Source organism: Chamaea fasciata, unplaced genomic scaffold, assembly GCF_029207755.1.
Source record: "Chamaea fasciata isolate MVZ Bird 193981 ecotype frontalis unplaced genomic scaffold, bChaFas1.0.hap1 SCAF_5, whole genome shotgun sequence".
Taxonomy (NCBI): domain Eukaryota; kingdom Metazoa; phylum Chordata; class Aves; order Passeriformes; family Sylviidae; genus Chamaea; species Chamaea fasciata.
Window position 1 is genome coordinate 10,821,417 of NW_027094090.1, and position 24,039 is coordinate 10,845,455.

The 24,039-nt window shown below is 40.2% G+C and overlaps 1 protein-coding gene across 2 annotated transcripts in view; it reads right to left on the reverse strand.

The window, feature by feature from the left end:
* Nucleotides 1-7,958, reverse strand: part of GNAI1 (G protein subunit alpha i1) — a 32,234-nt gene extending 24,276 nt beyond the window's left edge. The window contains exon 1 of one of the 2 annotated variants that reach the window (XM_066182801.1): nucleotides 7,524-7,958. In XM_066182801.1, the coding sequence (XP_066038898.1) occupies nucleotides 7,524-7,641 (118 nt within the window). In that variant the 5' untranslated portion in view covers nucleotides 7,642-7,958. The remainder of the gene's footprint in view (nucleotides 1-7,523) is intronic. The other variant, XM_066182800.1, reaches the window with a different exon arrangement.
* Nucleotides 7,959-24,039: the final 16,081 nt, after the last annotated feature.

Consider the following 24,039-nt stretch of genomic DNA (forward strand, 5'->3'; position numbering starts at 1 on the left):
ACTTTGCAAAAAAGGAAGATGGGATTCCAGGTAGCCATTTGATTGCAACAGTACTTCCAATTCAAGAAACAGGTCATATTAAATTCTAGACTATTAATTATAAACCCACTGCACAGTTTCAATAGGAATTTTCATTACAGCACATTGATTACTTCTATAAAAACAATCTGCTTAGAGCAATGATTGTAAAGACTTCCCGTCCATTCTGGTTGCCTGGATACTGTTATCTTTCACTAAAGATTTCATCAGGTACCTTTGCTAAGTATATTACTCACTACAAAGGCAACACTACATTTCTAATTAGAATATCTGAAAAAGTAATGAGGTCCAGTCTATTTCAGTAGTTGAAGCACGGTGTATTTGAATGGTGTTGATCCCTTTAAGTAAGTTGCTTTGCAAAAAGAATTTTCTAATTTCAGTATCAATTTTATTGGTACATACAATATTGAAGTTTACATGTATTGGTAAATATAAGCACCAAGTACCCATGTAAGCACACATCTATAAGTCAACACAGTGACCTGATTATCAAGTTGTTACCAAAACATACCAGAGCTGGTCTCATTTAAAGCTTCAATGACCCCTCGAATACCAAAGCCAGAAAAACAATTTACTTGCTTATCACATGTTTAACAAGTTTCTTATTTAAAGACTTGGTTTTTAACTGCTTTATGTCAATTAGCTCCATCAGTTGAGATCCTGAAAGAATTACACCAAAAGTAACTTTTTAAAAAAATACCACAGAAATATGTTTCAAAGGAAGTGGTAGTCAGCAACAGAACCACAATGAAACTCAGTCAAAATCTAACCTCAGCAGGTAACTTTCAAACCAAGGATTGGTGCATATGGATATCTGGGACTCAAGCTGACACTTGGGCATATGAGCTTTAAACTACAGATAATTCCAGAGACCTTGAACTTGTCTCCACATCTTAGCAAACTCTTAGGGCAGAGCTGTGATAATGGGAAGCATCTTCCAAGTCCCCAGCTCCTACACCTGTACTGTAAAAGGACTATGAGCAGTCACAAATACAGGTAATTGTCTAAAAAATCACTCCTTTACTTCCCAACCTTAGTAAGAAACACCTTATTTTGTCTTGTCTGCTCCTACTTAATGGTCAAGGAGAACAAAATGTTCAGCATTAAGAAAAAAGTTCAAATCTCTTATTGCACTGCGTACAGTCCTGGTACACAAAAGAGTCTCAGCAAAACCACTTTATTTTTGTCCTAATAGTCTAATTCCAAAATCTCAGTTATCCTTCCACTCAGAAATGTCACTAAGTTAAGCCACTTAAAAAACTGGACTTCTGAAAGTGAAAAGTTTTGAATGAGAAAAATCCAAAGTTCTGATTTTTCCACCTACTCTACATACTTTACCTACAACTTCAATATTTTGTGGATGCAAAATCTCTTAGGTAAAGCCAACCGAGCTGCATTTACAGAACAATTGTGTAATTTACACAAAGCCTGAGGTCACAGTAGGACACTGAGCAAACAAGGGGAATAAAGAGAACAGCAAACCTAGGTAAAAGCTGGACTAAGATTCAGAATAGGAACGTTTCATTAACACAGGTTCTCCTATACATGTCTTGGGGGGGAAAAAAAAAAAAAAACCACGAAAAAACCCTCAAAACAAAAAACAAAACAAAACAAAAAACCACCTTAGGTTTTTAATATCTAATTATTAAGTCAGTTAAGATCTTTATTTCAATGTTTCCATGGCAAAAAAAACCCCACCCTCACACTGAACAGAACATCTTAAATACCTCATTTCTACACCCAGTTTTGCTGTACCACATTTGCCAGACAGGATGTTACAGGAAACACTGCAGACATCCATCAGCTAGACAGCAAAAACTGACTTCAGAATTTTATGCCCTTTGAGCCAGGCTCATGTCTTGGGTTCAAATTATTTAGCCAGACTTTAGAATGTGTTGGCTACTCAATGACTCCTTCTCAGAGAATCAAAACAACTAAAGGGTGAAATGTGGCAGCAAAAGAACCACCCATCTTTGGCAATATGAGTATAGAAATCACTACAGCCCAACTATAGCACCGAGCCCCGAGTTCAAGTTGTGCCAACACAGCCATGCAGGGAGCTGCACTGTGAAGTCTGGGTCTGATCTGAGTTAAAAATAACTGCACCAAAGGAGGCAGCTGAAATACACTTTGGTGATATAATCCACAGGACAGAATAAACTGGCATATATGACAATGATGAAACAAACTGTGCTGCCAGAAAAAAAGTAGGAAGACACTAATTACGTCATAGAATATTACAAAATTTATGAGTGGTCTTGAGGAATCACTGCTGCTGAAAGCCGACAGCTTAGCAAAAAATACCTTACTAGAGCCTCCAGTCCAGAAGGAGGAAAAAAAAAAAGCAGCAGCTTTATATTGTTTTTGAATGAAAAGTTGAAGAAAAACTATTTCTCAAGCTTAAAATGTTACCTAACTCTTAAAATGTTAGGAAAAAATCCTTAATGCCTGGGACAACACAACTAAATTTCACACATCCATAACTAGACTTTTAAATCAAGATTTTATAAAAGCAAAGTCACCACTACCGGTATCACAAAATAGCACATAATGCACAGTTTCTCTTTAACCCTTCCTAAAAAGCATGTACTGAAGTTAATTTTGTCTTAAGAATGTTAAAGAACTAAACTCATGATAAACAGTGATTTTATAAAGTAACTACCAAAAAGAAATATAATAAAGCAACAGAAGACCTGAAATCACTAAAGAGAATTTGTATTGAAGTCTATACACATATTAAAGACCAATATTGTGATGTTATAAACTTTGACACTAACATTCAAACAGATGGAGACAAGCATAAAAACTCACACTGCAACTGTACAAACACAACCATAACTAAGTGCGTGTGCTCTCTGCATATCCCTGAATCCCCTTTCACAAAAGCAAGGGGGTTATTACACCCCGAAAATCCAGTCACTGTACACAAATAACATCCAGACTGACACAGTTCAACTGCACCACGTGAAAATGCAAGAGAGCTCCTAGTTCAGAATTCCCGCTCAATCTAAGGAGACAGGCAGGAATGGGGGGTGGGGGTGTTCACATAACACAGACAAGACCAACAAGCAAAAAACCAAAGCCAAACATTAAACACTCCTTTTAGGTATCACAAATCAGCTTTTAAGTAAGAGCTGAACTTTGTAAGCATCTGTAGATGGTTGTCTCTGAAGGCATGGCAGAAAATAGCTTGTTAGAAATTTTTTAGACTAGGCTGGCATCATTTATGATAAGCTCAACATCTCTGAAATGTGCAATACTTGTTTGTGAGAATAAGGCTATTTTGAGAGCACCCTTAAATTCAGACTTCTGAAGTCTTTCTTGTCTGCAAGAGTGGAGAAAAAGAATATTCCAGAGGAAGGGCAAGAGAAGTAATGGCACAAAGAGCATAAAAGTATTTTTTCAATCCAATGTGCAATGGGGTCTGGAAGAAGCCAGGTATTACCAAGCCCTGTGAGGATCATGCTGCTGAAAAGATGAGTGTGCAGCACAAGCCAGTCTGGCTGAGTGGACAGAAAGATGCAGGTCTAGAACAAAAGAAAAGCAGACAGAAAAAGATGCCTGAGATGTGAAGAATTAGATAAACAATTAAATAGAATTGTTCTAGTTACCATCTTAAGGAACAGGAAGCTGCAATGGAAAAGATTAGATGCAGCACTGAAGTTAAATGTCACTTATCTTTAAGAACATGACATGCACACATTCCAGTGTGAATCACAGGGATCTATTCAGGAACAGAAAAGTGCCTCAGCTAGTCATGAGGACGAAGGTATCCACTGAACTTACACCTACCACCGCGATTATCCAGAAAGGAGTGGATACAGTGACAGCCGTCAAACACAGCCTGTGACCTTCTGGATCGCAGGACCCACTCCTAAGGAATGTTTAAGACAGATCTATTGCCTTTTTCATCCAAGGTACAAAGACCCTTAACACCAAGTTTCCTGTGTTAGGTGAAGGATGCGGTAATTCAAAAGACAAAGTGCTAATCCTATAAACTCATGGTGCCAATTTGAAAGTATTGATAAAACCTGATGAGTTTAACCTCACACCAGAAGGCATTCTACTAAATGAGGTACTGCCGGTTCTCCTGCACTTGGCAAAAATTCAGTCTTATGTGCTCTGCCCAATTCAACAGAAATGTGTTTGCAGACACACACCTGACCAGGATCACATCCATTAATGCAGCCCAGACTCAGAATCACTACCTCCCAGCATGAGCACAATTCCATTCTGCAAGCATCCCTAGAATTTTTATTTGTTGAATATTAAAAGTTAAGATGGGGAACCACAGAAGAAAAAACCAACTTGGATCTATTACTTCCTCTGCCTGGGAGCCAGGCAAAATACAAACTGCTTTTCAAAAACATTACACAAAGTATATGAGTTTATCTGTTAAAAAAATGAAAAGAAAATACAAGGAAAGAAAGTATTACTTCAATTAGGACACAGAAGTTTAGGAACTGTCAACGTGTCACAAATAAACTGCTTAACAAAAAGTATGTACTTTTGCATGTTGAAATTTAAGTGTTGGCCAATATACTATACCACTATACTATACCACACATATTCTTCGCTGAGTTCTCATCAAACTGAAGTATTTCTTTGTTACACATTGACTGAAAATAGTATTAAAGGAAATAAGCTTGTTTTCATGGTTTTAAGAGAAAAAAAAAACATCAAATCCCATGTATAAACAAGCATTTTCCATCTGGCTTACCAGCTACAAGCTCAAATTCAGCTGACTTCTAAGAACGATGATGCTTCTCAGAAATTTTTGAGGAAAGGCTTTTCCTGCTGCTGGGACAGCACATTGAAGTGCACAGAATGACATGGTTAAAAGAGCTGTACGTGGATAATGTTTAGAATCCAGTATTTTTATTCCTAATACCTGCATTCAAAATTTTATGAAGTAAGCTGATTTACAGATACAAAAAAAGAACTTAAATAATCCAGTTCAATAGTATTTTGCACAAATTAAATATATCTGCTTATTCCTAGAGAATATTCCTAGACAACAAAATATAAATCTAACGTGGATCAGTGATATTGTTGACAGTGATGGTTCAGGTACAGCAATGTCACATCCCTCTCAATTAAATCCCTGCAATTTCCTATTTTAGGAAAAAAAAATTAGAAAAACATATAAGGGAAAAAAATAAATTTCCAGTCTAGAAATAGACTGATTTTATGAACACATCTTCTTTTAATTGGGCATTCTAGATCAAGCTTCAGTAGGATTCTCTAATCACCGTGCAAAAATAAAATTTTTATATATGCTGGAATAGATCCAATTTATTGGGTCAATAATAATAATAGGTGTACAGCTACATGACCTTTTTCCACATAAACAAGGTGTTTCAGATGCACATTGCATTTTCCTGGCAGCAGACCACAATTTGTACTTTTCCTTTTATTTCAGTATCTTTTTAGCAGAACAAGCCCATAAATAGCTGTAGGAGTACAACCGAGCAGATGATAAACTCTGACATGGGGGTGGAACAAGCAATTGGGAATGCGAGTGGTGAGAGGAAAGTGACTCTAGTGGAAATAACTTTAAATAGTTTTGCCATCAGATAAAGCATTCACATCACTTTCAAGACATCTGCCAGACTTGCAAGGAACAGGAAGGAAAAAACTTGCATTCCAAAACACGTGAATTACATACATGCATCCATGGGTGCAGGCACAAAACCTCATCCAGGCTTCACTAAACACTCAGGTAATCATTGTCTACACCTCCTTTCAGCAGGGGAGAGGGAAATGCTCAGCCCAGCAAGCTGCTGCTCTCACAACACCGTGAGAACCCACATGTATCTCACCATTTGTTCCATGTTCTTAGATCTCATGAGAGAAGAAAGGGGCATTTTCAGCATTAGAAACGGGGAGTTTATGAATTTTAGGCTCATAACACAAGACTTAGTACGTAAGAGCATTAAAACAGTGACAAAATCCATTCTCAGTTTAAAGCATCTTTAAACAGACATCATCTGTAGCCAAGAATTATGATGAAAAACAGGAAAACAAGTACCAAACTACACGCACTACAAGTTCCACACAGAACAGCAAAACACTGAAAATTCATTTCAAATGTCTTGCCACATGACACATAAAGTGTTACATCGCCACTTTTTAAAAAGGCATCTCCAGTATTGTTATGATCACATACAAGAAAACATTTCCATTCAACAATCTGAGGATTCCAAAGGTGTTCAGGACTAGGCACAGCATCAGCCACCAAACCTAACAGATTTAGATTTCCACTAATAGGTTTCAACTTCCTGGAAAACAATTAAAGCTTTTGTTTCTGGGGCTTATCTCACAAGTTAGATTTTCAACCTAGAAAACCATTTTAGCATCTTTGCATTTCCCATTCCAGATTTGCTTCATTTCTTCATCTACAATAAAAGTTGCTCAGTCTTTTGTCCCTTTCTGGAGCCATCTTAGAATTTAGCAATAGAAAGTTATTCAAGAGGTCTACGACATTTGTAGTGAATAGAGCACTGCAGGAGAGCAAAATCAATGTCGAGGGGAGTGAGAAATGGTGCATCATTTAAAAAGTTTGCCCGAAACTTCACCAATGAGAGGGAAGTTACAACTCAAGCGCTATTTTAACTCGCTATTAGAAGCGTCCAGTCCAGTTTAGCTATACACAATATATTGCAAAACTTCCTAAAATATTAATTCAATGCAAATCTTGCAGCACTCAGCTATCCCCAACCTACAGCAGTTTCAGTCCTGAACAAATGTATCCTAATTAAAACCCTCACTTCCTTTTGTTTTTGTAATTTTTAAAATAACCTTATGTTTACACACAAGGATCTCTTAAAACACACAAAAAGGCCCTGGTGTACTTGTGAACAAAACTGAAGAACATACGATGGCACGCTATAAGTTATTATATTACACACGTAGTAGCTCCATCAAGGTGGTATTTCCCGTTGTAAAATCTCAGAAACATAAGCAAGTTCCACAAAATTTAAAAAAAAAAATAATAAAAAAGTAAAACACCAAAAAGTTAAATGGTGCTTTGCCTTTTGTTCTTTTGACACTTTTCTGCAATTTACTCTCGTAGCAACAGTTTAGGAGTTGTTCGGGTCTGTAAGAAAGATTAAGAATAAATATCCCCCCAACGTAACATTTCCTTCCTTTCAACAGAGGAACAGAGAATCCAGGTCAAAAGTTCCAGGCGTTCTCCCTTTCCTATGGAAGTCAGGGCGCGGACAGCCCACGCCGAGCCGCTGCCCCGGGGCGCTGCCCCCAAACCCTCAGGCAGCCGGGGCGCCCACCTGCTCCAAGAAGCTGCCGCGCCTCCCGTGACCCCAAAACTTCTGCGGGGCCCCGAGCACGTTCCCCGGGCTCCGAGGGCAGCACCGCCCCCCGCCCAGCCCGCCGGGGTCCTATGAAACCGTACCCCCCGGCAGGCGAGGGAGCTTCGGGGGGCGGCCGCCTCAAGAAGAGCCTCCCCTCAGGGCATCCCTTACCTAAGAGGAGCAGCTTGACCTCCCTGGCCGCCTTCTCGCCATCCTCCCGCAGGTTCCTGTCGATCATCTTGCTCCTCTCCACCGCCGCCTTGTCCTCGGCGCTCAGCGTGCAGCCCATCTTGGGCAGGGGCTGTGCGGCTCCGCCGGGAGAAGTGAAGCAGAGAGCGGCGGGGTTCGGCGCCGGGAGCGGCGGGGAGGCGCTGAGGAGGGAGGGGGAGCGGGTGCTCCCCGCTCGCTCTCTCCTTCCCCCGCTCCCTCACCTGGGGCGCAGCGGCGTCACGGGTACCGCGCGCCGGGGTTCGCCTCACGGCTAAGAGGGGAGGCAGCGAGCGGCAGGGGCGCGGCTAGGATCGGCTGGGGGAGCGCGGAGCAGGGACAGCGGGGCTGCGGACGGGCGGACCGAGGCCTCGCACCGGGGCCGCCGCTCCCGCCGCCGGCCCTGAGGCTGCTGCGCGCGACACCGCCCCCGCCCCGCCGGAGGCGCGCGACCGCGCGCGCACCGCCCACGCCGGGAGGGGAGAGAGGAGGGGCGCGGGCGCGGGGAGCGCGTGCACGGCGGGAAGCGCGGCGGGCGCGGCCGCGCGTGCGCACGGCGGCGGCGAGGCGTTTTGGGGCGGGGGGCGGGATGGGGGGAGCGCAGCGGGAGCGGAATATTAACGGGGCTGGGAACGGGGGCACAGCGGGATGCGAACGTGAACGGGGCTAGAAACGGCGGCACAACGGGAGCGGAAGACGAATGGGGCTGGGAACGGCACGGCGCGGCCCGAATCCCCCCGGCGCAAGCCCCGGGCACCTGCCAGGGTGGGGCTCGAATTTAAACTGCTCGCGCGCGGGAGGCTCCATTGCTCGGCGGGGCGGGGGAGAGCCGGGGAGGGCTGTACCAATGGGTACCCGGAGGGGTGGGGAGTGGGTGCAGGAGCCGAGCTCCGCGTCCCGTCTCGCTCTGTCCCGCTGTTTCCGCTGCCGGGATCCAGGGAAGCCCCTCAGGGTCCAGCCCGGCCGGCAGAGTGCTGGCAGTCGGCCCTCGGGAGGGGCAGTAGCAGGGCCGGCTCTTACTTGGACTGATCTGTCAGCGCTACTTTACCCCACGAACCCAAAGCCGAACGAATCATCCTACCTCACGGCTTAAAGCTGCTCATCCCGCTCTTTTCCTCTGGACCTTACTTCATCCATGTATATAAGTATTTAAATGAGGGAGGGGGTGGCAGGAGGATGGACCTGGGCTGTTCCCGGTGGTACCAAGCTGTCACACGAGAGGTAACAGACGGGAATTGGTGCACACGTCGTTTATTTGAACATGAGAAAAAGCTTCACTGTGCAGTGACCGGGCACTGGAACAGGTTGCCCAGAGAGGCTGTGGAGCCTTCCTCACTAGAGACACTCCAGAGCCATTTGGATGCAATCCCGGGCCAAGTGCTCTGGGATGACCCTGCTTGAGCAGGGAGGTTGGAACAGAGGTCCCACTGTGGTCCCCTCCAACCTGACCCACTCGGGGATTCTGTGCCCTATCTCTGAGCCCAGGCATCGGGCTCTCTGCGCATCTGTGACCTGTCAAAGGTTGTTTTATGACTTGGTTTGCTCTTTAATTTAAAAACCCTAAGAAAACTATGCAATGTTTACGAGTCTTTCCCCATCATGCACATGTTGCGCTGTTTGGATTGCAAAAGAAAGATCCCGTTACCCGATAATAGCATCGCAGAACAAATGGGGTTGAAGGGACCTCGGGATAATGCAACCCAAGGTCAGCTGAGCTGCGATGTGACTGGGACCCACCACCCCGGCTGGTGAGCACTGTTTGAGGCAATGATTGCACTGAAATTCATAGATAAAACTGTGCACAGCCGATAAAACTTGGTGAATCTCAGGGAAAACTTCAGTCAAAACATAAGGCGCAAAAGCCTACAAGGCAAATCTGTTAAATTAAGATTCATCATTCCTGTGAGTCCTTAGGATCTTGTGTTTCTATAGAATCTCAAGAACTTCTGCCCCCAGAATGAGCTCAAAAAGAGCAGCATTTTACAGCACAGAAGGTGTTTTAGCATTAGAGTGCAAAGACTTTAAGTCAGACTCAGCTATTACTATACTTAGCAAATTAAAAGGCTTTTTTCCTGTAATATTCAATGGAAAAGTGTATCAAATGTTCTATTTTTATTGGATGTGTTGGTTTTTCTTCTTTGCAGGGGTCTTTGGATGCTGACAATGAATAAACTACAAGTAATGGTGTAAAAAATGAAGTAGATAACACTCTAACTTAAATACTTTTCACGTCTTCTGGTTGGTCGGCATGCTCTCAGCCCTATCAAAGGATGGTATAGAATTCTTTCTTAAAGAAACCCCAATAAACATCAGTTCTTAAGACTTTATAAGACCTCTGAGACATTTTATTTGGCTATCTTCATTGTCGTACTGCTATGGAAAATGCCAAGGCACCTGAGAGGTGTCTGTTGCTTCTCTGCCCTTCTGAGTTGTTCAGTGCTTACTCCATTTTGTGCTCTCTTTTGTTTACTTTGACACTGGTACTGCATGGGATAAAAGCTTCTACAAAACAATTCATCTCACATATGGAAACCCAGTCTTGTTTTAGGTTCCTGGCCTCTGCTGTGATATAGAGGGTGATGTCAACTGCTGCTCAGGAAAGAAAAGAGTTAGCAGAGATGAAAATTAATAAGCTTAGGGATACTTTTCTGATTTGGAGATCAAGGATAAAGAATGATTTCTGAGATAAACAACACGTGGTTAGGATATTTGCAAGTGAAAGTACAGATTAAGGGATAAGAAAGTAGTAAACAGAGATTATAGTAGGTGGAAATAATGTGATAATGAGAGCGGCAGATGTTACAAGGATGGAGATATTACAAGTAGGACGCCTCAACTTTACATGGATTTTGTTTCATTTAATCATAGGCATAGAGCACACAGTTCTATACTTTTGACCAGGAGTATCTGAAAGGGTATTCTTTCCGTCCTTTTTCCCCTCTAACACTGTCACTGGATTCATAGGCACAAAGCATAAAATAGACCCAAGTTCATTTTATTTTTATCACCCTGTTACTGGAAAACAGAACTGTATAGTATCTCCTCTTTTACACATATAGCTTAGTCCTAAAAAAAAGATTGAATTCTTTTTTTAGTTCCATTTAACCCAAGCCCACTTTATTTCATAATTAGGACTTTTCTACTACCTTTTCCTATTACAACCCTGTGGATAAATTGTACATTGTTGTACATGGACAATATTACAAAAAAACCCAGGGCATCTCCTGAGTATCTAACAGTCATTCATTTGAAATTTGAAGCCAATTTGTATTGATTTTTAATTTTTCAGAAGTGGAAGTACTACATGTACAGATTCACCAATACTATTTCCTTATGCAGTCTTCTTTGAAACCATTAGAGATCTTTTCAACAGTGTTCAGCAATGTCAGTTGCTTAATTCTATTTATGCAATAATGGCCCAGGGGATAAATTATTGTATTCTAGTTACTTCATACACATAGCAGCTCTCAGGATCATGAAATAGCAGAAACTCTTTTTACAGTGCCCAAGAAGGCTGAGGAATGATTGTACTAACTCCTTTGTGGAAAGGGAACTCCCAGTATTCAGAACAAAGGTTGTCAGTGGATTGCTTTATAACAAATAATGTCTTACATGGTGCTGTAGAGCAGTGTAGGTCTGAATCACTGTCTGGAGCTACCACAGACCTGTACCTGATGTCTGAAAGTATTTCTTCCAAGATAAAGTAGTCTACTAGATAGTGAAAGAAACTATTGTTAAATAGATAAATCTAGTCTGTATTTGGTCAGTATGACAATGATCCCCTTTATTCCCAAAACACAGGGAATGTGTAAGCTCTAATTCATTGATTAGCATTGCCTAACAGCAGTATGGTTGTGTGAGACAGTGTATTTCATCCCTGCAGTTAGAACTGTACAGCTTTTACCTTCATCTGACAAGTTGCGAGATTGCTCAGGAGCTTTGTGTTTCATGGCCTCATTCCTGAGAGGTGGTTATTTCAAGAGATTTTGTTGTTTTGCTTGGTTTAACAACAAATAGCTGTTGTTTGATATGACCTCCTTTTGCATCACCAGCTCTAAGGCTCATTTTTCTGTAAGATTATCTTTAGCTACTGCTGCATGGGCTTAGTAGATAAATTTCTTGTGTTTGGTATGGAATACAGGGTGTTTTATGGGGATAATGATCAGCCTTCAGCCTTCTAGTTTGCTCTTTTTCAAATTTTAATTTAAATTATCTGATTTAGTCATTTTATTTGCTCTCGTCTTTAATCAGACACAGTGTACAAAAATATATATGAGATATTGAATACAGTTGTTACAAAAGAAATAGAGGAAAGTGGGCAAGAATTTGAATTTCAGCCTTTGAAAAAGTAAATAGAGCAGGGTAAAATACTTTCTGAATAAAGCATGTACCTATATGCATAATTATATCTCAATTCCTGAACTACAATATTTTTACTTAAGTTATTTAATTTCCTTTTGTGCTAGGAAAATAAAATGTTCTCAAAGTATGGTGCAAGGTATCTTCTTCCATACTGCTCGTTCCAACCCTTCTGCCGTGGGCAGGGGCACCTTCCACTAGACCAGGTTGCTCCAAGCCCCATCCAGCCTGACTTTGAACACTTCCCGGGATGGGGCATCCACAGCTTCCCTGAGCATGTTGTTCCAGTGCTTCATCATCCTCACAGTAAAGAATTTTTTCCTCATATCTGATCTAAACCTGCTCTCTGTCAGTTGGAATCCGTTCACCCTTGTCCTGTCACAACACACTCTTGAGAAAAGTCCTTCTCCATCTTCCTTGTAGGCTCCCTCCAGGTACTGAAAGGCCACAATGAGGTCACCCCAAAGCCTTTTTTTTTTCCAGGCTGAACATACCCAGTTCTCTCAGCCTTTCCTCATAGGAGCAGTGCTCCATCCATCCACTCAATTTGGTATCCCTCCTCTGAACTTGCTCCAGCAGGTCCATTGGTCTTCCTGTGCTGGGGACCCCAGACCTGGATGCAGTGCTCAAGGTGGGGCAGAATCCCTTCCTGACTTGCTGCCCACAGTCTCCAAATGCAGCCCAGGACATGATTGGCTTTCTGAATCTAAAACAACGTCTGTTTTACACCATTTGAAACTTAAATTTGAAACCAATGAAAAAATAATTAAACAGAACAAATACAAACCATGCATGTGAATTAAATGTCAAAGCCCCTCTGCCCCATTGCTGCCTCTTCTGACAAAGTTCTTGCAGTCCACCTTCAAGAACCTCTGGATTACACTGTATGCATACACAAGGCTGATTCTTCTCTCACCTTACGGTGATTAATTAATGGATAGTGGATACTTTAGATATTAATTAGTTAGGATAATGTCCCTGTTCAGCAATGTCACTAATGACAGGGCAGAGCTCATGCAACACCTCTGTGAAGGGCCTTTCTGACTAAGAGATTTTATATGCTTAATTCAAAATGAAATTTTTTCTTAGAACCACAAAACAAGTCTGTCTTTAAAATTCTCCAGTGCTGTAGCTGAGCAATACTGAATTGATTAAGCTGTAGCTCAGTAGCATTCTAACACCTATAGTGCGTGTTAATATGGATGCAAATGATTATTGTCAGCCCTGGGAGATTCCAAGGTGTATATTGTGCGAGGGAGGTGCTGCTGGCAGGGAGAGGAGACGTGTGCTGTGTATGCCAGTGAGTGCTATGCACATCCTAGTACTCACTGTTGCCTTGAAATAAACAGTGAGAATTCTGTTAATTTTAATGAAGGCAGTGTAATTACAGGGATGTGGGAGGAAAATCAGCTTTGTGTATGCACGCTGTGTAATCCAGAGGTCCTTGGAGGTGGACTGCATGTACTAGGAGAAGGCTGAGCAATGAGGAAGAGGGCAATTTGACACTTCATTCATTTTATGTTAACCTTTCTAAGAGACCAGGTTTCCAACGGGTTGTACAAGTATCTAAGTTGATGATTTCATGTTCAAAATGTTCAAAACACTGTAGATAGGTCCTCTCCTAGAATATGATGTAACCAGGAGTAAATGTTCAGCAAAGGAGATTTCTTTTTTTGCAGTCGGTGTATTTTTGAAATATTACCAAGTTAGATTTAACTCTGAGTAGTTATAGCAGAAGAAACTACATTATCTACTGTCTGTTCTACCTCTGACCTGCAAACGAACTAATCATGGTACAGACTTCATAGTATGAATAAACAAAGGAAAAACTCATTGAAAAATTGAGCACTTTATTAATAAAGATTGTATTAATTTATAGGAGAAAGATACACACACACACACACACACACACTCATAGACATTTGTTTCCACAGTGCTGAGAGGCCAACACAAACTCCTGTAGAATTTCAGGACATAATTTTCTTAGTATATCCATAGCAGAAATGGATTATACATAGATTAAACCACAAAAAAATCAAGTAAACCTGTAGTATTATGAAATACATGGCTTTTGGGGATGTGATCTGGGTGGTCACATTATGTTTTCCTCCTTTGTACATATTGGTAAATTGAAATTATTTCCCAGTTAGTGTGAAACAGCACTGAAACACTGATTTCTGTATTTGTAAATGTTATTGCATGTTAATAAAAATTAGATACATAAATAGGTACATTCATGCACAATTGTCACACCAGCAAAAATTAAAATTACAAAGTGGAAATCATTTAACTCCTGTAAACTCTTTTCTATAGTGACTGTATCAATTTTGAATTGTATGAAGTAAATATCAGCATATATAAGCAAAACTATCAACCAGTATAATGTTGCCTGTTACAATGCTAAGTCTTCATAAATTGGTGTCTTTTTAAAAGACTTCACAATAGTATATATTTATTCAAGATTCATAAAAGTACAATAAATTAAAAAACTGCATAAGATGTTACATTAAATGACATTTAGAAAAAATTGCTGTAGGAATGGTCAATTTTTATCTCACATAAGCACAACCTAACTATAAGACAATGCAACAATTTACTGACTGTCATATTTAAGTGTCTTCACATGTGCTCTGAAAGGCAGCTCATATCAGTAGATACCTTGAATAGTCAGTTTTCTTTTACTGCATATGAAAACATTACCTATTTTGATAGATTAATTCATAGTGTATTAATAGACACATCTATTTCCAGTTATAAATATAGTATAAATCCAGCAATGATTTTGCTGACAAAGCATATCAACAAACCAAAGAATACAACCAATTACCTATGGAAATTCAGAGAGTTTTTCAGTAATTGCGATATTAAAATAAATTGTAGGCAAAGTGTATGGATTGAAAGGAGTGGATTTTGACCATGTTATCCAATAAATGTTATTTGTTTTGTTTCAAATGAAATTTGAACAATATTTACATGGAAATGAAAAGTACTTTTTAAATAAGTAGTCCTTTTTATTTTTGCTGCTCTTTAGGTGTGGGCTATGGCAGTAGTCTTACCATTTTAGAATGCTGAACAACTGTGAGTGCTGATCTATAAATACCAAGTAAAGTAACTTTGAAATATTTATCAAAGTGGGTTTGTCCTTCTCCCTAGGCACAAGACGGAGACTCTAGTACTAGACCTTGCGATTTTTGTTCTATGACTCTAAAAGATTCTCCTGATTACAAAAGATGGAGGAGAAACAAAGTGCTAAAACTGCCTGCCTTCTTCTGTGATTGTTGTGGAGCAGTGGCATGAAGCAGGTCTGAAGGAAGGCCTTTGCTGTGGTTTTATGTTTACATGTTTGCTGAATCTTCAAAATGTTCCCCTTCAGTCATACCAGGTCCCAGATTCAATCCAGAGTTATACTTATGCCTATGCTTTCTTTTACTCTAAGCTTGTAATTAGCTCTGAATTCTGCAGAAGGGCTTGTGTACCCCAAATCCTGTCTTTTTTCCTTAGCTACACCAGTTAATCTAAATAAACCAACAAGCCTTACTTTTAGGCATTTTATTAGAAGCAATGAAGTTTGTGGTTCTGGGTACACTAGAGTCAATGGAAATGTGACTATTACTATTACTTTACCATCACTTTATGTAAATACAGCCTCTTTTGTAGCTACTCAGGTGCTTCAAGTTATACATGTTTAAGTGAATTCCTGATCTACAGCCAAACTCTTCAGCATCTTTCAAAATTGTTTCATAGTTAAACAAATTATGCTGACACTGTGTTGCAAAAACATTGTTTTTACTGGGCAAATGAAAAAGGTTACTATACTTTTTGTCTAAAATCTGATCCAAAGTTATTTGGTAGGAAGGATACAATTAAATTTTAGAACTAGAGATAGTAACATCCAAGTTTATTTCCATTCAAAATGTTGTGGTTTTGTTGACTGAGTAATGTTCTCATTTAATTCTCCTTAAATGGCCTAAAAAAGGTAGAACACTTCATGTCATCACAAAGACTTGTATAAATATACAGATCACTCTAATGCAGTGACAAGACTAGTTATATCCTGTTTATTTATCTGAAAGTAATAATTTCTCAGAGCCAAGCAGGTATGAGCCTTATTGCAGGAAATAGCGGTTTCGAATGTTGCTTCCTTTGTCTTTCAAACAGGAACACGTAAGCTCAGCACATATTTGGTTATATTCCAGTGCCCCTTTGTTTGTTTTGTCATTTTCTTTGCTTTTATATAAATTAGTAGAAGTTGCCTGGGTAATGTTTTTCATACTCTTGTTTGTTTACATGTCCAGTGTCCTTACAGCTTGTGGAAATAATGGGCTGTTACTTTTTTTTCTCAAGTAGACCACTTTTCTCATATCTATGCAGAATACAGAAAATCATTGGTTGCAAAGTTATTAATTTTTAATTTTTATTGTGAATTGGATACTATTATGGTATTCAGCTGAATAATATATTATGTCTAATGGTGCCTGGTATTATAAATTACATTTTGAACATAATATTTACTTTGAAAGCTAAGCAGTTTTGCCTTGGTGTATTCTGTTTATCTGTTTAAATCTCACCCCTCCACCCCCCAAAAAAACCTACATCTGCCAGAGGAGAATCCTGAAAGAAGGTTTTCTTTTCTTGAGTAAAGTTTGTAGAATGAACTGTGTGAACAAAATAAAACCAAGCATTTTTATAAAAATGCAAAGTGAAAGTCATGATATCTACTTGTAAAAAAAACATGAAAATATGTTCAGAAATGTTTTGTCTGAAAAATATTATTATTAACAAAAGAAATAAAATACATTAGCTAAACACTGTCAACATCATTAATACCAAATCCTAGGTCCACTGTAAGGAAGGATGATCACTGTCATCAGTATCCATCAGACTTGGTTGTAGCTTTGCATTACACGATGTTGGAGACAGTGGTAAAAGGAGCAAGAAATAAAAACCCTGTGTAACAAAATAGTTTCTTCTCTCCAGAGTGCAAAAATCATTCTTCCTTGTCTGTCACAAGATCACCTGATTGAATAATCTGGCAAACCCCTCTGCACAGTTTACTCTATCATGTTGAATTCTGGCTAGTTCATCTAGGATTCATTCCCAAGAAAATAGATGCGGTTTTCAAGCTTCTCTCATGAGGGATATTTGGAAGATCAAGATATTTCCCTGACTGAGCAGAACTATAAAACTGAGTTGTGAGCCTCTGCTGCAAGAATTTGGAGAACCCAGATTAAGAAAACTATGTATTGATAAAACTGTCTAAGGGAACAAAAACAGGAAATGTTTTTAGATGAGAAAGAACTATCAGGAATTTAAACAGGAAAGGCTGAGTACTGTTTGTTACTGCAGAATGCTAATGCTATGTGCAGAATGACCATTGCCCTGACAATGAGAGCTTTGACAGACACTCTGTCCTAGGATAGGCAGTCCAGATCAGCAGTGCAAAGTTATCCACAAGGTGTTTCACTGGCTAAAAAAAGCTTAAAATGGAATTAGAGTCAAGGGAACCAGGCATCCAACTATACCCTAAATTAGTAGGACCAAGCTGCAAACAAGAATTATGACCAGAAAAAAGATCTTGGACATGTTAAGAAGGCACGGTATTGCAGCTGAGGTCAGAGAAGTCAGAGGCAAACTGAGGGAACCAGACAAGCAGTGAGCTCCAGTGGAGCTGAGTGTTAGAGTATGGAGCGAGTAATCCAGAGCTTGTCACAAATGGAGATAGGAGCAGCTACAGTGCTGGCACTCAGTATGGTTTGTCATCTGCAGGACAGAGAGCCTTGGAGGAGGAGGAGGGCTCAATGCCATCCTGGCAGGTGCTCTGTGGTGTGAGTGCAGAGCTGCCCTGCCCGAGGCTGTCGCAGGTGGGCTACAGACAGGCACATGTTGGGCCAGGGGCCCACAGGTGCGCTTGTCCCCTGTGGGCTCTGAAACTGAACAGCTGAGACAGCTGTGCAGGTCTCAGCAGCTCCTCTGATGATGGGAAAGGATGGTTCTGTCAATGAATAGCTGCAGTTCTCAGGTTCCAGCTCCTGAAGCTCACAGCAGCCCTTCCTGGAGTGAAGGGCTGGGGCAGAGCTCTGGCTTCCCAACAGACCTGGAAGCCATGGGCAGTTTTCCCCCAGAACAGTCTTAGAGTGAAAGCTAATCAGTGAGCAAAAGAATTCGGAATACATAAACTGCATTTTTACAAAACAAAATCCAAAACAACCAAACAAAAAATCAAACCACAAACAACCCCCAACCCCCACCATGCAATCTCCCCCCAACCCTCATACCATTCTCAGAAGTTCTAAGCTGATTTATTTGGTAGGTTTCCTTCTGTCCTGGGTTGAAGTATATTCTATCACCATCTTCATGAACTGTTGAAACCAGGTGAGGCAGTGCTCCCTGCCTCCTCCACTCTGGCTTATCTTCTGTTAATGGGCCCATCAGCACCTTTGCCACACGACTCACAGATAACTCCCTCCTGGACTATCTCCTGTCAATGGGCCCATCAGGCCTTATCACATGACTCACCATCCCATTGTGAGATGCTCCACCCAGAGGGAGAAAGCAAGCATTCCAGCCTGGCTATAGGCTGAGACTCTGAACACCAGAGGGGCGCTTACCCACTGGATTCCCAGAGGAACAGAGCTACCAGACCTTTCTACAGGATCACTGCTTCAGGAAGACCACCTCATCTGGACTGCTTCCATCACTCCGCTCAGGTTGTATTCTGACTCTGTCAGTGGTCTTTTGTATTATTGCATCTATTTTATTTGACTTTCTTTCCTTTCTTCCTATTAAATTGTATCTCTGACTTGGAGCCTCTCATTTGTTTTGCTTTCAAACCACTACACCTTCATATTATATAAGCCTTCTCACTCACTGTCCTATGCATCCTTTGTACATTGGAGCAAAATAAGAATAAGTCCCAGCCCAACTCTTAGTTTAGCTCAGCAAAGTTGGTATGAGTTTGGGCTATATTGTGCTTTTCCATTTCTGAAGTATTTTCAATAAATGTATAAACAGTAGGTCTCTTCAAGCATCTGTTCCTACAAAACCAGTTCTGATGTTAATGTATTATCTATTATAAAAGCAGAAATGAGATTGTACATATAGAAAAGTTGTTTTTTGTTGGTTTTTTTTTTTAATATAGTAATAAAATTGCAATAGTTGCTAAGATATTCCCTGCTGCAGTAGGCTGGTCAGTCTGACCAAAAATAACAGAAAACAAATACATAATTAACTTCTTTATGAAGTAAAAGGTAGGAATAAAATCAATTCCAACCAACATCTCACTGAATTTTGTTTTCCAAAAATGAATCTTTTAACTTTTGTGATGAAAATGTGTGACGCTTTTGACTAAGTATTCCATGACATTCAGACTTTAAATGCAGCAAAATGCTTTTTCTATGATTCAGACCTCAGAGGGATTGCAGAGAAGTGAGCTGGCAGATTTTTAAAGTGTATATGAAATTTTGTGTCTTTATATATGTATGTATTTTTGTTGTTTGTGACATATATGTAAATAGTTTCTCCAGATTTTCATGGATGGATGGAGTTTGTCAAAGGGTTTTGCAGAAAGCAGGACTCATTTCTGCTCTGTTCAATGTAATGCATGATAGCTTCAAATCAGTTATCATACCATATCTGATAAAACATGCATATGACACATAGGCCAACAACACATTAAGTAATAATGAGGCTAAAGTGGTTATTTGCAGTATCCTAAAATTCCTGTTCTGCAGGGCCCTAGGAAGGCGGGTAAAAGTTTTTTATATAGCTAAACAAAGAGTAAGTGTATGAAGAGGCCTTTTTATCTCTCCTTGAGGTTTTAATGAGACCAATATTGAAATACTACTTAGAGAAAAAACGGATGCACCAAAAAAAAAACCCAGAAATTGAAAGTTTACAGTATAAATCATCATTAAAATGCCCAGGGAGAATAATAAAAAGGATGAGGAACATGAACAGCAGCAGAAGGAACTGGCTGCCCTGTGTCTGGCAGCAGCTTGGACAGGCTCTCAGAAGGTGTCACACATCCAAGTGGTACCAGGGAACAGGCAGGGATGGAGGTGAAGTGGCTGCCTCATGCCCGGCAGGGCACTGGGGAGACCACTGAAACTTTCCTTCTCAAATGACAAGAACACAAGTTAAGGGCCAGTGAGAGATGGAATATTAAACTAGATAATTCACTTTTTAAATTTCCTTAATATCAGCAAGTAAAGAAGATTCTCAAAGCGGCATGATTGTCCCCTAGTTAAAATAAAGCTGTGTGACTTGCCACAGAGAGCTGTGATGCAGAATTCTGTAATTTAAAGAAAAGGAGCCTTTTAGTTCATTCGGAAACGTGGTGGAGATACCTGGTAACTTTGATGTTCCTTTGAACTCCCTTTTAGCTCATTGCTAGCCAAATGGCTGCTGGGCCTTGCAGATATAGTTCAAAGCCTGATTTATGTTACTGATTAAAATCATGTTAAAGCCTCTGGAAAATAGAAGTATGAGCACATAATAATGCAGTATAGGGCTATCCACCAGCTTTACTGTGCCTTTTACTGGAACTGGCTGCTGAGTTTTGATTCTTGCTTACTAGTTTCAGATCTTGGTGAGTGGCAGGAAAAAGAAGTTGGTGTTGGCACTAAAAACCCACTTTGGTAGTGATATTATTGTGCAGCGTAGTCCAACTCTTCAGTCTTTCATCTGATATCTAAACAGGATAATGTATGTAACTGAATAAATGTGACAATGCGGAGAGAAGAGATGGTCCTATCCAGTTGTGCCATCATGGGTGAACCTGTGATGTGACTGTGACTTGACTGGTGATTACAGACACAGATGACACTGTCACCAGCACTGGCGGAGAGCTGGCTTTGCACAGAGCCCCACACTGTGCAGTGCAGGAGCAGGGCAAGCTCTGAGCTGACGGGGCTGTGAAAGAAGAACACTTTGCATTGTGGCTCTCCAGGGAGGGCTTGTAAAGCCAGGCCGTGCTGCCATACCTGGCCTGCACTGCAGGACTGGGTCCCTGGCTCCTCTGGCCCCTCAGAACAGTTTGAAAGTGTCTGTGTGACCTGGACATCCTCTGATAGTGTCCACAGTACAGACAGTAATGAATGCTCATGGCTTGCTGTGCCCTATTTAAGGCCATAATAAGACAGCAAACAGGCCAGATTTCAGGGATGAGGAACTATTAAGGCATCATAGAATCATGATCTTTTTCCTAGGAATAGGTGCTCTTCAGTACTGCCTTGGCCACAGCAGCGTAGCCCATCCAAAGATAAATGTTATTTTTCACACCAAACTTTTTAATTTTAACTTCCTCTTTATGTATGTGTATATATTGTTTATTCACAAGCATGTCACAGCTTACAGTGGGTTGAAGCAGGCAATGGGGTATCTCTGTTCATACATTTCTGCTTTTTAATAGGATCTATTCAGAGCAAGACAAAAGGCTGATTGAATGCTGGGAGAAATTTTGTATCGAAGAGTCATTTAAATGTGAACTAGGACATTCTCTGGAAAATTACATAAAAATGGCGAGTGACCCTGTGTACAATACTTGCTTTCAACATTATCCAAGGCTAAGACAGGCTTTTGACAGTTACATAATGCAGATGGGTCATGATCAGCCAACTCAGAAATGTTCAGCATTGTGCAAAATGAGAATCACATTTGACAAAGTTGAAACAAAAAATAAAAGGACAAAAAACCCTTTCTTTTTCAGTATGCTGATCAAATTTCTAATTAATAATATCCAAATTTAGAAATATGTAGAATCACAGAGTCATTAAAACTGAAAAGACCCCCGAGATCATCAAGTCTAACTTTTGAAATTTTATTTGCTTGTTGTTTGAAATCTAAATACTGGTAGAAAGACTGGAAAAGGCTCAAATAAAAAATCTGGGAGGTCTTCAACCTTCGACACACCTGTTTGCAAAAACATCTGCAATATATTCTAAATGGTTTGTGAAGCTACAGATGAGTGATCATATCTACTATTGATCTCTATGAAATATGTATATGTTGATTTAGAGATATTTTACTCTGATTCTAAAATAGCAATAGACTGATTTAGTTACAGAACTGAATTCCAGAATTCACAAAACCAAATAATTTAGCTCACTGCTAAATCATCCTGCCACCCCTGCTTTTCTTCCTGATTTTTCCACTGCAAAAAATTATGCTTAGGATTTGTGTTAATGCTTATTTGCTCTTTCTTATGCCAAAACAGTAATTTCACAGAAAAATATCAACAAAATATCTAAAAAACTGCACTCACATCTGTAAACACCACATGGCAGCAGTATGAGTTTTCTCCCAGTGGTAATAAGGTTTTAAACTGCATAGAACTGTGGTGTTTCAATGCACACAATTTGTACTGTGTAAGCCAAAGGCTTTACACGCAGATAGAGATACATAGCTATATAAATATGAAAATATAAATAAAAATAAACTGCAGTAAAAAGCCTTATAGGTGTATATATATATATACAGGGGAATTAGAGCACCTGCTTCTTTGATATTTCTGCTATTATTTTTTTACTGTAGCCTGAAGAGAAATCTGTTGATGCTGAAGAATAATTTATTATCTTCCTTTGCATTCTCTCTTTCTCTTCCCAGATGAGACCAAGAATGTTAGCTACAAACACGCAGCAATTGTAATATTATCTCAAATTAATTATACTTTTGTGGCATTCCTTCCTTGAGAATAGCTGGCTCTTAATGTTCCCCAGTAAGTATTCCAAAATACAGTAATGGACAATCAGGTAAGAACACATCAACATGGCAACCTTTTTGTAGCTGAGACTACTAAATGGTTTCTTCATACAAAGAGGTGCTGCAAGTATTAGTATCTTGATTTTGTATTACTAAAGACAGTATTTTATTATTCACTATGTTCTATTTTCTCCCTCCTTAAATTTTCTATAGTAGTGATGAAGTGAATTAGAAGTTGCAGTGAAAACAGGATTTCCATATCTGCCTTTAGGTTTCTGATTTTAATATGTATAAACTGAATTAGAGCGGTGAATTTTATCAAGAAGTGGATTTTTTATGTTAAATCATAAAAAAAAAGGCCTCTAGTCCTTGTCATGCAGTCTTCTGCTTCAAGGCTAGCTAGTTTGGATTGCTACTGCTTTTTGGCAAGATGTGTGCTGTCAATCTGGAACAAGTATACAAAGACTGAATGTAATGAAAGTGAAAATTAAATTTTATTCAAAACAACACTGAACATTGAAGAAGTTTTGTTTAATACAAAATGTTTTTGTAACTTGAGTTGTCAATCAGTGGTTCTTACCAATATGATTGTCCTGAATTTGATACTTATTTATGTCTTGAGGCTGTTTTTGTCAGAGCTTTTCTTTCTAAAGCTTAGTTAGGTAGGGAATAACCCCAAAAAACTTGGATCTCTCAACACAGTAAATATGCAGAAATTTAAACTTTAATTCTTTCATGGAGCCTTCCTTACTATTAAGTAACAGCAAAGAGGAATAATAATTTTATCTTGCCAAAAGTGGCTTGTTTCCAAAACCTCTTTCTGCTCTCTGAAATTTATTTCCTCCTTGTGGGCTCATTGTGGGCTCCAGCAAGGGAAACAGCATAACAAGAGCTACATCTTTTTTCAGAACCCTGGTCGTGGTCCTTGACTGAAGCAGTGCATCATCTCTGCATTTCACTGTAGAACTGTGGAGTCAGGGCAATAACAAGCACAGATTCAGGCTGGGTGAAAAATAGATTGAGAGCAGTCCTGAGGAGAAGGACTTGAGGGTGTTGATGAGGTCATGACATGCCTGAAATGACCCAGCAATGTGATTTTGGAGCCCAGAAAGCCAGTCGTGTCCTGGGCTGCAACCAAAGCAGCAGGGAGAGGAGGGGATTCTGCCCCTCTGCTCTGTTCTTGTAAGACCCCACCTGGGGGTCTGCATCCAGCTCTGGGGTCTCCAACATGTACAGGACACAGACCTGCTGGAGCAAGCCAGGAGTAGCCACAAAGGTGTTCAGAGGGCTGGAGCACCTTTCCTATGGAGGCAGGCTGAGAGAGTTGGGGTCATTCAGACTGGAGAAGAGTGGTCTCTGGGAGACCTTGTTTCAGTCTTTCAGTAGCTGAAGGGGCTACAAAAAAGCCTAAAAGCAATTTTTA